The sequence below is a fragment of the Zonotrichia leucophrys genome, chromosome 2 (genome assembly GCF_028769735.1).
Source record: "Zonotrichia leucophrys gambelii isolate GWCS_2022_RI chromosome 2, RI_Zleu_2.0, whole genome shotgun sequence".
Taxonomy (NCBI): domain Eukaryota; kingdom Metazoa; phylum Chordata; class Aves; order Passeriformes; family Passerellidae; genus Zonotrichia; species Zonotrichia leucophrys.
The window spans coordinates 68169728-68184679 of NC_088171.1; the positions used below are offsets into that span (position 1 = coordinate 68169728).

Here is a 14952-nt window from a genome sequence, read left to right on the forward strand (position 1 = left end):
CCTAACACTGTGAGAAAGAAGGCTCTGGAAGGAGTGGTAACAAACAAAGCCACCAAAACCCTTCAAATGAAAAGTCTCAGCTGCTGTCTCTGGACCTGCAGTCAAAAGAGAGGACATCTGCCAGGTGGATACACTGGTATCCCACAAAGCTAGCTTCCAAAATCCCCTGTGGCAGTTGCTAAGTTTATTAGTAAAGCCCTGGACCTCTCACATAATTGAAAATCTATAGGAAACACAAAATTACATCCAGGTTCTGGAGTTACCTGCCATGACATAAAAAATTTACTGGTGTTTAAAGTGTGTGTTAGCACACACAACAAAGTAAGGATGAAATATTTTTGCTCTCTAAACATATATATACATATCCACACATACTCCAACCACTCAAAACAAATTCCAGCTGTGATAGTTGTGCACAAAGCAGAAACTCCTTACCATTAAAAAAAGAACAGCTCAAATCAGCTATTTTGCTTCAAGTCACCACCAGCTAAATCTAAACTAAATGTACTGTTGGGATGGGACAAGTCAACAGAGGTGAACAGGAGAGTTTTCGTCTATTATAAGACTGTGAAAACAGCATAGACATACTTAAAGTAGTTTCAAAGAACATAGGTGGAAGAGAGTGGTGGTTTTGCTAATGAATGTCATAGGCTTGTCTGTACATCCAACTGTTACCAAGGTGGCTGCTAAATGGATTAAATGGATTTACTTTGCCCTTTGGTACTTCAGCAGACAACATAGTACATAAGATAAATACCACCAACTAATCTAGGCAGAAAGGGCTATTGACATTTTTTATTTATTCATTTTATTTACTTAGAAAAGTACAAGCAGAGAGGAATTAAACCATTGGTGATTTGTTCAGGTTCAATGGGAGGCTATCAGTGAGACAGGATAGCAGTGGGTGGGTGGAGGGATGGAAACAGGGTATGTGAGAAAATATGCATCATTGGTATTAGCTCAGAGGGCAGCAGCTAGATTGTTGGGAACCACATCCTTGTCAGTGCTTATTCTTACCAAGAGTTTCACTAATATGCTCTCAGGCACATGGTGCAATTCTTGGGTAGGCCTGTGGAAGACCAGGAGCTGGACTGTGATGATCCTTGTGTGTCCCTTCAGCTCAGGATATTCTGTGATTCTGTGAATATCATCTCAGTACAGCCTTTGTCATGGGTCAAGGTTCTGACACACTAAGTGTTTCACAAATCCAGAAGCAGAATTGGAAGTCCTCCACACTCATCTCAAAACTGATGATAGTACTTTAGAGACTAGCTTTGATGGCTTGTGGTCATAATTTTTGTGGTCCCTCATACTTGTTGATATTTCAAAAGGAGATCAGGAGTAGATATGTACAGTACAAAACCCAGGAAAACTTTCTGATTATCTAGAAAAAGACTTCTGCATCAGCCTCAACTGTTTTTGCCATAAAACTACTCTCCTCTTCTGTGTCTTTCTTCCCTTTTCATCCCATTCCTCTGAATCTGCTCTTTAAACCAGAATTTTTCATATTACCCCCAGTGCTCAAAGTACAGCACTTCTCTCTTTTATGTTCCTTTCACTTTGTCTTATATGAGTGCATCAGTGCTTTGTATTCAGTCCCATATGACTGTCCATCCCATTTGCTCATTCTGAGCCCCTACTTTCTTCTCTGCTTACTGTGTTTTCAACCAATTTTCTTTAGTTGAGAATGGGAATTCAAGTTCTGTTTACTCTCAAGAATTTTTCTTGTTGACTTTTTTTACACAAGTCTTGATCAGTAAAACTGGCTTAGAACAAAGATTTTGCAAATTGAGTTTATGGTTTGTCAGATTAAACTCTTCTTGCTCATAACAGTCATTTTGAAAGTTTCCACTGCTTCAGCCCTGCAAGGCGCTGATCACTCTCAGTTGGATCTCAGGAAATGTGGAGATCTCTGACCTGAAGCTATTTAGGCATTTGGGTTATGTTTGACTGAGCATAGGAACTATTGCATTGATTTAAATGGGACTGCTTGCAAGTTTAAAGCTCAGCATGTGCTTCAGTACTTTGCCTGGCTGGGGCCAGAGGGCTCAGGTTCCCAGAGCTTCAATACCAGCACTACCTACAAATGACAGAAGATAGAACATCCTCATGAGAAGACTTGATGATCAAGTGATTTCTAATCCAATCGTGCCCCTTAGTGCAGCATCTCTGCAATGAAGGCATTTTTGCTCACCTTCCATGCACATCCAACACTAAAAAAGGAGTTTCATGGTGTTCTGCAGAGCACACCTGAGATGATATACAGCACTGTAAGGTTTTATTGACGTTTGCTTAGGATGATCTATGTAAGTCACTCTTAGATATTCAACCTTCCCAAAGTCATGCCAGTAAAATGTTTATGCTACATCATCATCTATTCTCTACTGTACCTCCATGTGTAGGCACACATTATATATCTTCAATTACATTAAAACTATCTATACAATAAGTCACAGTTGAAGCTATATCTTATTTGTTCAAACATCCAAGTTAAATTTACATACTAATGGTTGCATATTTGGCTTTAATAAATGCACTATTAGAAAATAAACATAATAAATGAATAACCATTTTAGCATGAAGTCACCTAATCTTGATGAAAAATATCTGAAAATGCAGCAACCAGGGAATCTATTTAATTTTTATTTGAAAATAATGCTAATCACAGACTTAGAAGATAAATATAAATTATATGGAGTAGCATACTAATGATGGATCAGGCAGACCCACCCTGTGCAGTGAATGCAATAAGATCAAACTGGTTGAAATTGATAGTATATACTCTAGATGCTCTCTTCCTCAAGCATGGAATAAAGGATATAGACTAGGATGGTTTTATTTGCTGAAGTTTCCCCTCACACTTGACAGTGCATTTCATTTTCAGCATCTTCTAAAGCTTCAGGACAAGCTCTGTGTCTCCCAGCAACAATCAGGTTTATGCACAGGAAAGATGCACAGGGATGATTTCTGTCCCTGAAAACCGAAAAGTGCACAGTAAGGTAGAAAAGCTGGATTGTCTAATGGTGAACAAGAGGGCTCACATGCACAGCAAACAGTGCAAACTGATTTATGCAGTGCTATTTTCACACACTGAGCAAAGGCAAAAGGGAGCAGGCAGGCCCAGCCTTTGCTATCTTGCACAGGAGGAAGAGGAGCCTGCTTTGATTTCTTTCTAGTATAATGAACCATTTCTTTCCACACAACTACATCTTTTTGATTATTTTGATCATCTCTGCTATCCTCGACTGTTCACTCTTCAAAGCAGAAAGAGTATCCTGGATTAGGACTGCACACACCATTCTGGCTACAGCTGTGCAGGAGATGAACAGTGTCAATTCAAGTTGCTTGTCAAGACTCCTCACCCCACTTCCAAAGCCTACTATCCCCTCAGGTCTCCCAGCGGTGCTTCTCCAAGAGCTTTTTCTCTTCTGGAGCCATTAAAATGATCCTGCTTAGAAAAATCTATTATTTTGAGTTTTGAAGCTACCAGGTAATTATAAAGGAATTGAATTTTGAGGGACTGTGAGTCCCAGCGGGCACTAGGAAGGAGCGGCCCCTGAACATGATGGCAGGGGGTGATAAAAAATAGGTGGTGCTAGGCTTATTGTAGAATATTACAGATAATGCAGAAATGAGGAAATCAAGAAGACAGCAACTCCCATAATCTCACAGAGGGAGTTTTGCTAGAAATGTGATCCAGTTTCCTTCTGTACCACTGCCGGAACAGCCATAATCATGCTTCTACTTGACCTCAGTGCAGACCACAAGGTTCCTCAGCAATTGAAATAAATAACTATTTAAAACAACAGCAGCCAGAGACACTGGCAGCACCAAATGAAAGTGACTTTGAGAAGGGAGAACACATCAAGAGTCACTCAACATGATGTGCCACTTGCTTGCCTTGGCAGCAAAACGATGAAGGCTCCAGGATCCATCCTGCTGCCAGAGACCTTTCTTCTTAATCAGCACCTCTGGGCTCACCACACTACATCTGAACTGTGAGTGCCTTCCTTCTCTAAACGTCATTTCATTTTTGTACCTTTCCTTGAGACTTGTCAGCCCACAGACTTTTTTTTTTTTTTTGTAAGAATGCTGGCTCAGCATAAACCAGAAAGGAACGTGGAACTGTGCTCAGGGCCCTGACAAACAGAGACATAACACAGCGGGCTAGATTGGAACTGAGTCTTTTGTTTTATTACATTGTGCCTTGCAGGCTCTTGGTCCTTCTTGCCCTGCCCATCCTCAGCCTTTCATTTCACAGCCTGAGCAGAAGCCCTACACAAAAACAATTGAAAGCAAGTTACCAGACCCTGATCCCCACACTGCAGTGACTTGTGTCAAATTATAGCTGAAGTGATTTGCTAATCCAAACCCAGGCAATAATCTGATCTGTGGGGAGAAGCACTCTAACACTGCTCTGCTGAGTGGCCACAGTGGTACAAGCACTGTCAGCTTTTCCCAGCAGCTTTTTGACCTACTGAAGCCTGCACCCATGTACTGAGCAACTGATGACAAAGGGAAAAATCTGACACATTCAGGCTGTTAAAAGGCATAAGACATATACTCTAAGTCCCAAGAAAATGCTCCAATTAAATGCAGTTTTTGAGCAAGAGTATATTTAGCCCAGCTAAAGGTTACTGCTATGCTGTGTGGACTTCATGTATTTGAAGAACATTTTAAAGAAGAGAAAGAAAAATATTTATGTTGGTGGACCATATTCAGATTATAAGAAAGGATTTGGAGGAGTACCTAAAGGTTGAGAGGTCTTTCTCAGTTAATCACATAAAGGATGGACATTTACCTGGACCTTCTGAGCCACAGGATTCAATTTCTGTCGTGAAAGGCTCTCAAAACATTTGGTCTGTCTTTGTTCAGTTCAGTCAGGCTGAAAAGTACTGCATGGCCTTGCATGCAGAAAATCTGCCACTTTTAAAATATCCATTGAGATTTCTTACAACATCCACACTGGAAGACAGGCTAAAAGTTTTCTTTAAAATATCATATGAATAAACCATGTGATTCATTAATTATGACTCTTTAGCAAGCAGACAGGAGCAAAAGGTCTGCTAACTTGGTTTTACAGCATACCTGAAAAATAACACAGAACAGAAGAAAAAAATGGAGATTTTATGGTAGCAACGAAGATATTTCATAGTCTTTTCATTTGAAGGGTCATTAACCCTTTAGAAAGCAATGCCAATATGTACTAGAAATATGTACAGCACAGAGCATGAAAAAGCTCAATGTAAAATATGAGATAAAAGCTGGATATAGACTTGCTTTCAAACAAAAACCCAAGTTTGCCTCCATTCTCTTATCTTCAGATACAGAATAGAAAAACGTAAATTAAGAGTTGGGGAGAACTACCAAAACTGAAGGTGGAACATCCAAGTCAAGTAGGTGCATGTATGTATTAAAACAGAAAGGAGGAAAAATGAAAAAAAAATGAAAAAAAAGAATAAAAATAAAAGAGAAATAATAATTTATAAGTCCCTAAGCAGTACCTTATATCAGAGAAAAAAAAATTTTCTAAAACATTGGCCATACTCTTTCTTTAGAAGACAAAAAGAACCAAAACTAAGGCTACCAAACAGCACCAATTAAAAAAGAAATCATATTCAGCTTCCTAGAAACCACATACTTTCCTCTGAGGTTATCCACAGTAACCTGTGCCTTTGCCATCTTCAGATTGCTTCACTACACCTGACTTACCTAAAACTGAACACAAAAACCACATGCAGCTGAGAGAAGTCAGACACCCAGCCCTCTCTTTGACTCAGCCTCAACATCATTCCATAGCATTCCAACAATCTGGGCCTTTCCCCAAACGCCAATCTACTGCTAATATCAGTTGGAAGCTTGGATCCACAGTCTTAAAGCAAGCCAGAAATCTCATCTTTGCTCCATCAGATCGCAATCTATAAACAAAGCCACAAGCTCAGCAGCAAAGCCAATCAGAAAGACAGGGGCTAAAAATGAGACTTGAGCATTTTTTACTGAAAAGAGCAACAAACATTCTGTAGGAGATAAGGAAACCTACAAGCAGACAAACCTTCAGGAACAGTGGCAAAATCATGTCTTTCTGTAAGATAACTAACTACAGGCTATATGCACTAATGCCAGTTATCACCGAACAAACAAATTAAAAAACCCCAATCAACCAAAAAAATTCCCAAAAGCGAAACCAAAAAAGCCAAAACTATCCCCCAAACTTATCTCAAACAGTATTTTGATGCTACCAAACAAAATATGCAAGAATTGACATGAATTAAAAACAAATGGATGGATGCTGCTACTGGTGAGGAGATTACTCAAATGTCATCTGTTACTGTTGATTTTCTATTTAATAATTACATTCTTAAAAAAACATAATCAAGCTGTACACAAAGAAACCAAACTAAATGGTAAAAGGCAGATGCAAAAAGTATTTTACTGATTTAGCATTTCAGACTTCATCAAGCATCTATGTCAGCCCAACTCCCCCAAAGACCAGCTGACACCACCTGACATGAACCTCCCCATGCTCCTGCTGAAGAGTATTATGGAAGCAGCATTTCCACTCAATCCAGTCATGCCTGATTGCTTTGTGAGTACAAAAAGCAAGACGAGGTTGCTAACTACAAAAATCACCACAGCAGAGGAGTTACAAAACAAATATAAGCTGAGCCTACACTCTGGCCTCTAATGCCAGGAGAAAAGAGCTGACAGTGAAGATGGCAAGGCACATCCACAAAGAATTTGCCAAAGGCTAACATTGCAACTCACATTGACATCAATGATTGTAGAGTGAAAACAATGGAAAAAATTGAGAATGTGTTGTGATCCTTGAGCGCTTTGCATCAGACGCATATTTATAATGAAACAGAATCACAGACACAACTCAAGAACATAACCAAACCACAACATAACCAAACCACAGGCCTAAATCTATCCCTATTCTGGATATATTTAGAAGTCAAATATATGCTTAAGCATTATTCAAAAAAGGGATGTTGACTGGATATCAGCAGGAACTTAAACATTATCTAGTCGAAAAAAATGCTATTATCAAAAGCTGGATTTTACTGCAGTACATCAGAGAATCATGACAGCTGTAAAGCTGTTGCATTAAAACCTAATCTTTTAACGACTCATAATTTTAATTATGTGATATTTATTAGGAATGCACATACATCACAGTAAATTATTATCATGTATATGTAATTTTACCTGGAACTTTACTTTTTGCCAAATGTGAGGCCCGATAAATTGTTTCAAGAAGCGTTCATCTTCACTCCAGAACAGTCGGATGTCAGGGATATCGTACAGGATCATGGCCAGCCTCTCCAAACCCAAGCCAAATGCCCAGCCAATTTTATCCTGAGCACCAGCTGCAACACACAAGACAAAAATTCAAGAGCTTAAGTTCACAATATGGAAAATTACTGATAAAATGTTCACCCATTTATTAAGAGGGCATAAAGAAAAAGGTGAAATGGAAAACCAAAAAATCTTACAAGTAAGTGTCAAATGAATGATCTAAAGGCTACAGGACAGATCCTACTTAAATCAAAAAGTGCAGCAAGACTGAGCACATCACTGAGTCCAGGAACCAAAAGTGACAATAAAACAAAGCCACAGCCTTGACAACCTGTGTCCAAAGTTTCAGACAGGCTTGAGAAATGCAGCATAATGCTATACATCACTACCCTTCACTATGCTTAGAGCTGAGCATTTCCTTACTTGACTCCGCTGTTTCATAAGACTCACAAACATGAATTCCCTGTTCAGAGTATTTTCCTTGGTCTGACACACCAAGTCAAGCCTACAGAGCATTAACATCATCACCAACATTTCAAAAGACCATAATTGCCTCTTTTGAGGCTTCTGGAAGAAACAGAGCAATGGGATGTGAGGCACTGTTGCATTAGCATCACACCTCCAACCAGGGAAATCCTGAGCTGCTGTTCCTGGGAAATGCCACTGCTCTCACATTAACAAGTCTCTTTTATGCAGCACTAAATATAAAAGGACAAGAATATTTAATAAAGAAAAGCTGTACAGATATTAATGATGCAACATTTCTGTCAGGAAAGTAAATATTCATACCTTCCTTCATTTATAGGGCAGGAGCACTGATTCATGCAAATAGGGATCTTTTCAAAACAAAAAACTAAGTCTGTGTTTAGCCATCAGCCTACTGATTTTGAAATAAGCTGAGAGCCCAGAAGCCCTCACAAAGGCTCAGAGCTTTTAAAAACTTAAACAAATGCCTAAACAAACACACCAGCTGAATGGATGTATGTATGTGTGACAGACTTGACTTCACACCATCAGCACTTGCAGTGTGCTCCTGGGTCACACAACATCACTGCACATCTCACAGCTATGTACCAGGGCCACAGCAACCCCTCCAGTATCAATCTAAACTAATTTTTTAGAAACTTTGAATTCAGCAGCTTTCCCATCTTCCTGCAGGAAGGTGGAAGCACAAGTCTTATTTCTGACCCTTGTCTGCTATCAGAAAGGAAACAGCTCCCATTGTTGAGGCACTGATGACAGACATGCTGAGTTATCCTGTTGTGTTCAATGCTGAGACTAAACAGGCCTGAGTTCTGTTCAAATAGAGGGAGCCATACCAAGCTTGGGAAAAGAGACACACTCACAACTTCAATTCCATTAATTCACCTAAACTTGCCTATTTTGCTGGAATAACAGGTCCTCGGCAGAGGCTGTGTCTCATCTGCTGTGCCAGCAGTATTGTGCTGCCACACAAGTTACATCAGCTTGTAAGAGCACTTCATAGAGGAGTCAGGATATTCTGCCTGACCCTCCTCGTGTGCTCAAAGGTAAGATTTTGCACTTTCTGACATTTGAAAGCAGACAGTTCATCAACTGAACTAAGGAAGTCCTAGAAACAGAGGACTGGGTGTGAACTCATGGCAGAGATGCTGAAAACAGTGCTTAGACCAACCAGCAGACTATGAGCAGCTCTGACTCTGGAAACCTGCAATCCGTGCTACAATACATGAAGAACTGCACAACTTGCTTCTGCTGACTTTGAGAGAAAACAGAGTGACTACAAAGAATGTATTGAAATTTGTATTTGGGAGCAATTGTGAACTTTGACTTTAAGCATAGACCATAAACTGCTCCTCTTCCATGCTGAAAGTACTACTCCTCTCCATACATCAGTATATTAAAGTAATTACATTTGTATGGCTGTGAAAAAAGGAATATAATTCATTACAATGGTGCTGCTTCTTCAAACTTTCAGCTTGCCTTTCCTAGATCAGCAACTCCTGCCTCAGTGACAGAGCTCCTATTCATTCCAGAAGTACCAGATTTTCACATACATATGGGCATTTGTGTAGATCAAACCCCTCCTCCAGATGTAAAGTTACCAGGAGCAATATCCATGAGGGTTCTGAATGGTCACTGCTTACTCTCAACAGAGGCATTAAACTTGAAACCTAAAGATGCCAGATTAAGCACCAGCATTATTAATTCACAGATGCTCAATAAAGTATACATGATGGGGGTGATGATCCTCCTTCCTCATACTAGTGATGATTCCTGGTAGATCAGACAGGAAAAAAAAATATGACAGAAGAGAAGAACAGGTGTATATTCTGATTAGCAAAGCTTTACATTTATAACTTGAGCTTTTTTATTATTTTGATATGACAATGGTTTTCACTGTAACACCTTTTTCCTCAATGACTTGCTATCAACTTGAACTCTGCAATGAACATCTTGATTTTGTATCAGCAACTTCTTTTCTATTCTGGTTTTCTTGCTTGGTTTGTTGGGTTTTTTTTAGAAGGACTGGGACACTTCACAGGTTTTTTATTCACAGCAGACAAAGAAATTCTGCTAGCTGCCTAGCAGCTCAGAACAGTGTCATCTGAGCTACGATTAAACACCTATTCACCAAACTGAACTTGTCTTTTGGATGATCCTTGTACAATTATCAGCCTTCAAACCACAAGCTTCTCAAATTTCTCCAGTGAAAGCTGTATCAGTGAAGAATTACCTCTTCTCAGACAAAATAAATGAAACAAAAAGGAAAATTCAGATTATTAAAATTCCTCTTCAAATCAGCACTAGCAAATCTCTGCACTCTGAATCTTTGTTTCTGATCTCTTCTCCAACCTTCTATTTGTAAAGCTCCAAGTCAATGAAGCATTCACTTAAGTCATTTGAACAACTTCCTTGGGGGACTCAACAAGATTAATGCAGGCTTCCAAACATATTTCTGACTGGAAATTATCAGGTGACTTAGAAATTAAATGAGCCAGTAATCATCCTGTTGAGGGAGGGAGCAACCCATAGCTTTCCCAACACAAATACATGTTTAAATGCACCAAATTTTGGCAAGTATTATGCAAAGAAGTCAAGTGAACGTGAATCAAGAAAACAGGAAGAGTGAACACAGAACAGCATTAAACATGGCAAAATGAAAATTGAGGTTCTGATGAGGGGACCTGGCCAAAGCAGCAGATTCCAGGGACCTGGTGGGGCAATCATAGCATCACTGCTTGAAATAACACAGCCCAACAGATAAAGATTTCCTGACACATGAGCTTTCCCAAACTGGCCATCAAAGATTTTTATACTGCCAGGCTCCTGCTGCCTCACATGAAAAATTTGACTCCTCACCAGAAGAAAATTGCTGGAAGCTTTGCTTGTCAGGTAGCCAAAAGATGGAGGAGGAAAGGATAAAGCAGTTTGACTGGCTTCCCACACTGGGAGCTAGGACAGCCCAAACCTGATGTCAGGAGGTTGCACCATTGCAGCTCTGTCTAACAGAGAAGCTCAAGAATCCTTATCTTCCTTGATAAGTCATATCTATTTATCCTGGACTTAAGCTTCAAGCCCAGGTGAATCAGTTTACATGTAATGTAGACCAAGCAAGTCATTCTCCAAAAAGCAATGTTAAATGAAAGTTAAATTTGCTCAGTCAGGATTGGAATCTTCCCAATTATTCACTAGGGCATAAATAATGACCTGCCAGAATTAATGGATTATATTGCCCTGAATCCTCAGAAAAAAACACAGACAGAAACACCCACCCTCTCAAGGAATGTGAGGCAAGACATTCTGCTCTGTACAACAATTTTAAGACATAATTTTCAACATAGTATTAGTAACAGGTTGACAAAACCTTTTTGGTTTACATTCCAGTCGTACTTATTTTTGTATTGATACCGGCTTTTATTTAAGAATTTTTGCTACTTCTGTAAAACTGCCAATAAAGAAATCTTTCTTTCAATAGACCCTAAATTAGGTCTTCAAATTGTCATACTCAGCAGTTACTGAAAAGTGAAAGAAATTAAATTTTGATCTTGGACTGAGGCAAAATCATGAATACACAACAGCCTGCATAGAAGGTGTTCTTCACAAAATGCACAAAAATTAATACACCCAAAGTATGAGTAGCTGAAATCTGGGATGAGTTCCAGAAGCAAAGACCTGAATTTGATCTCCTCCTTTCAGTCCAAACTATGACTCTTAATGGAGCCAGTTCTAGAACTGAAATGGTGGGAAGAGGGGCGAACAGATTCTCAAGGGCATGTGGATTACGCATCATGTTTTACAAAACAAATCAGCTTTAAACTGTATAAAAAGTAAGTTATAGACAAAATGAACACGCAACTTGACACAAAATACCACAAATTCTGGAAACAAATGCCAAGGCCCAGATTTGAGTTCTGTGTGATTAATGGACAGCTTACGAATCAGGATTTGAAAAACAGGTTCTGCAAAATAAATATTTACTTATTTCTAGAGACTAGGAATGCATAGCCTACATAACTGCCACAGTAATGAAGCAAATGTGTTTACTTGTGTTAAAAATAAGCCATTATAAATTATTTCTTTATTATTTACCTAAGTTACTTCAGCTAAAACTCCCATATGTAGGGAGTAAAAAGCTTTACATGGAAAAAAAGTAATATTAAGGTGTCAGTCTAATAGAGAAGAGCTTCTGAAACTGCAAGGTCATGTGGCCGCAATCTTAAGCAAGTGAGGCCAAAAAGCTTACCCAAGTTTTCTCTGAACTCCTCTCCAGTGAAAGCAAAAATCAGTACCATCACAGTGTTCGCATGTAATTCAGTTAAACTGATACATTCAGGCTCCTGTGTGCAACTCAGCTTAAATTACATCCTAAAAGGAGGACTTGGCATTCAGACTATGCATGCTAAAAAAGCCACTCTTCAAAAACTCAAGAAAAGAAGTAAACATTCAATTATGCCCATTCTATGTAAAGAGAACTTATCTTTCTGAGTCTCATCTGTGGAATAATTTTCTAACAATAATAGTCACTTTGAGACCACAGCTAAGTCTCCTGGGTCAGACTGCTCTGTTCTGTTCTCTCCATTTGAAAACTAAGCAAAAGAACTTTAAAGGTTTCGAATAAGTTTTAATAAGTATGTTTATTTTTGTTCTATAACCAGAAGAGCCATGTATATACTAAAAGAACAGTCTGCTTAGAAAATCTATCCAGGGAAGCCATCCACCAGATTCTGCTTTCTTCTAATACGTAATTAACATTCATTCTACCATTTTACCAATATTTCAACAGATCAAGTAGCTGGGAAGAAAGCATTTCTGATAGGAAGAAATTAATGACCAGGGCAGAAGAGGACAGGAAAACTAGATGAGCAAGAAGAGAAAAGAGTAAACCAAAGCAACAACAAGGAGAAGCTCTCCCTATTTTTTCCTACCTTCAACTGATACTTTTAACTTCAATTTTTTTCATCTTTCTGTTTCTGAAGTTATGAATTCCTCAGTCCTCCTTCCTTGCTCCTTTCCATCTTCCTACTTTTTCCCAAGACCATCTCTCTGGTTCCTGCAAGCTCTCCTAAGCATTCCCAACATAATCAATGACGAATCCACCATTAAACAGAACCTTACTTACACCCTAGGATATTTTTTCAGCGTTCATAACTATACACTGCAATAGCATTCCACCTTCAAATTATGTACAATGAAGCATCCACTTAACTCCCAAGAGCAATTCAAGACATTAGTCAGTAACTATAAATACTTTAATGGTATATGGTTTTCTTTTTCTCTGTATTTCAGCCTGCATAGCTGAACAAATGGCTTGCTTAGTTTTTGAAGGTTTTTTCCTTACTCCTGTCTCAAGGCTGAATGTTTTCAATGGATGACAGTGCAATTTGCTGTCCTAATTTATGTCACAGAGCAAAAAATTAATTTACTCATTCACTCTTTTCCCCCTGGCTCTGCCTGCAGGCTACAGTATTGCTCTTTTTGTTCCTTGTAAGCAAAAGCAAACTCCAATTCCTTTTTTTATGTTTTGTTCATTCAGGAAAAGCTGGATTTTGAGAGTTTGGGCTTTTTAATATCTTCTAATATTGTTAAATCTCCCTAGACATTGGGGCCACAGAGATTTGAAAAAATAAATGCTATAAAGAAATACATGAGGGGTTTCCACATGAGAGAAAGATTAAGCCTACAGTACAGTTCAGAAATTCAATTATGAATCTCATTTTTTCAGGGTGTAAGTACAGATGGTCAAATTCCCTTCACATATATTCATTGCTCCAGATGCAACTTTCTTGGAAAAATTTGACCAAAGTTGACTTCTTAGTGTCTTACAAAATGGCCTTTTCTTGCAGAACAACAGACAGAGCAAGGAACAAGAACACGAAGATCATCTCAATGTGGGACAGTCTTCACAAGATTAAGACATCCTCAAAAGATCCAGAGGTAGCAGTTTATCTATCATAGCACAGGATACTGTTCAGCATGTTCAATATTCCAGTTCAAGAATCAGAACAGCCAGAACACCTGCATATATATAAAAAGGTTAAAAAATATGTTCAGCTGACAGCAGCACACTCTTGTGATTACTCCAAAAGCTTGACATTGCACAATAAATTCAACTTCCACAGGCAGGGACTGATACCACATTTTGTTTTTCTACAGCATGCACCATAAAGAAGCCTTGAGTTTATGACTGGGGTTCCTTGGCTTTACAATATATAAAAATAATAGACAGATAAGGTTTACGATTTAGCTCCTCTGCCACAAACTCATTCTTGGGAAGAAAGTAATGAAAAGCCTTATGATCACTTAGGCATCACTTTTCTTATAACGGGAGTTGGGATAATAGTCCTTCCTTTCCAGAATGATTTAGGTAAGACACACAATAAATGTAAAATATTGAATTTCAAAATCTTTCTGTCAATAGTTCTTCAGTATTCTGACAGTAAAGCTGAGAGAAGATTTCATACTGAAGTACAGCATTTATAGTCCAACTTCAATGAACTCCAATGAATTCCACCACATGTGTTTTGTATCAGGTCTGACAAGATTCTGGGTATACACAATTTATTTATTTTTAAGAAGGCACAACATAAAAGGTCCGGTGTATTTAAATGTATTGTCACATAGCACAGGATCAAAAAATTTTGTTCAGAAGCACTACTCCGTTTTTCTTTCTTCTTACTAGAGAACTACTCCATCAGCTCTGTGCCACAACAGCTTGAAGGACATTTCTTACTTTTGCACACAAAGGGCTCTTCAAAGAGTGGCTTCCCAACCCAAGCCTACTCATTGATCCCCCATCTTAAAAAATTTGACCATTGCATGTTGCTGGACAAAATATTTTCTGTCAATAGGTCTCATGCTATTAAAGACATAGATGTGATTCAAACATGTAATTACAGACATTAGCAAATGGGATTTCAAGACAATGTCACAAAAGATCATCTTGCATTTCTCTCTATATTGCTCCTGAGTTCAGTGTTTCCAACTGGCATTTGTCAAACCTGAACACCTGCAAATACCTTTATCTGCACCGGTAACACAGCTAGGGATGCTTAACTAGTGTTCTGGTACATTTTGTACACAGGCATGTAAAAAGGGAATATATATAGCTGTAGCACAGACACCTCAGGAGACACAATTCTGTGCCCCAGGAAAAGACATAGTGAGCCATGT

At 38.7% G+C, this 14952-nt stretch overlaps 1 protein-coding gene across 14 annotated transcripts in view; it reads right to left on the reverse strand.

Annotated features, from left to right (window-relative positions):
• The window catches only part of FARS2 (phenylalanyl-tRNA synthetase 2, mitochondrial), a 231807-nt gene that overhangs the window by 87477 nt on the left and 129378 nt on the right, over positions 1-14952 (reverse strand). For all 14 annotated transcript variants that reach the window (XM_064705336.1, XM_064705330.1, XM_064705334.1 and 11 more), the window contains one exon: positions 7210-7370. In XM_064705336.1, the coding sequence (XP_064561406.1) occupies positions 7210-7370 (161 nt within the window). The remainder of the gene's footprint in view (positions 1-7209; positions 7371-14952) is intronic.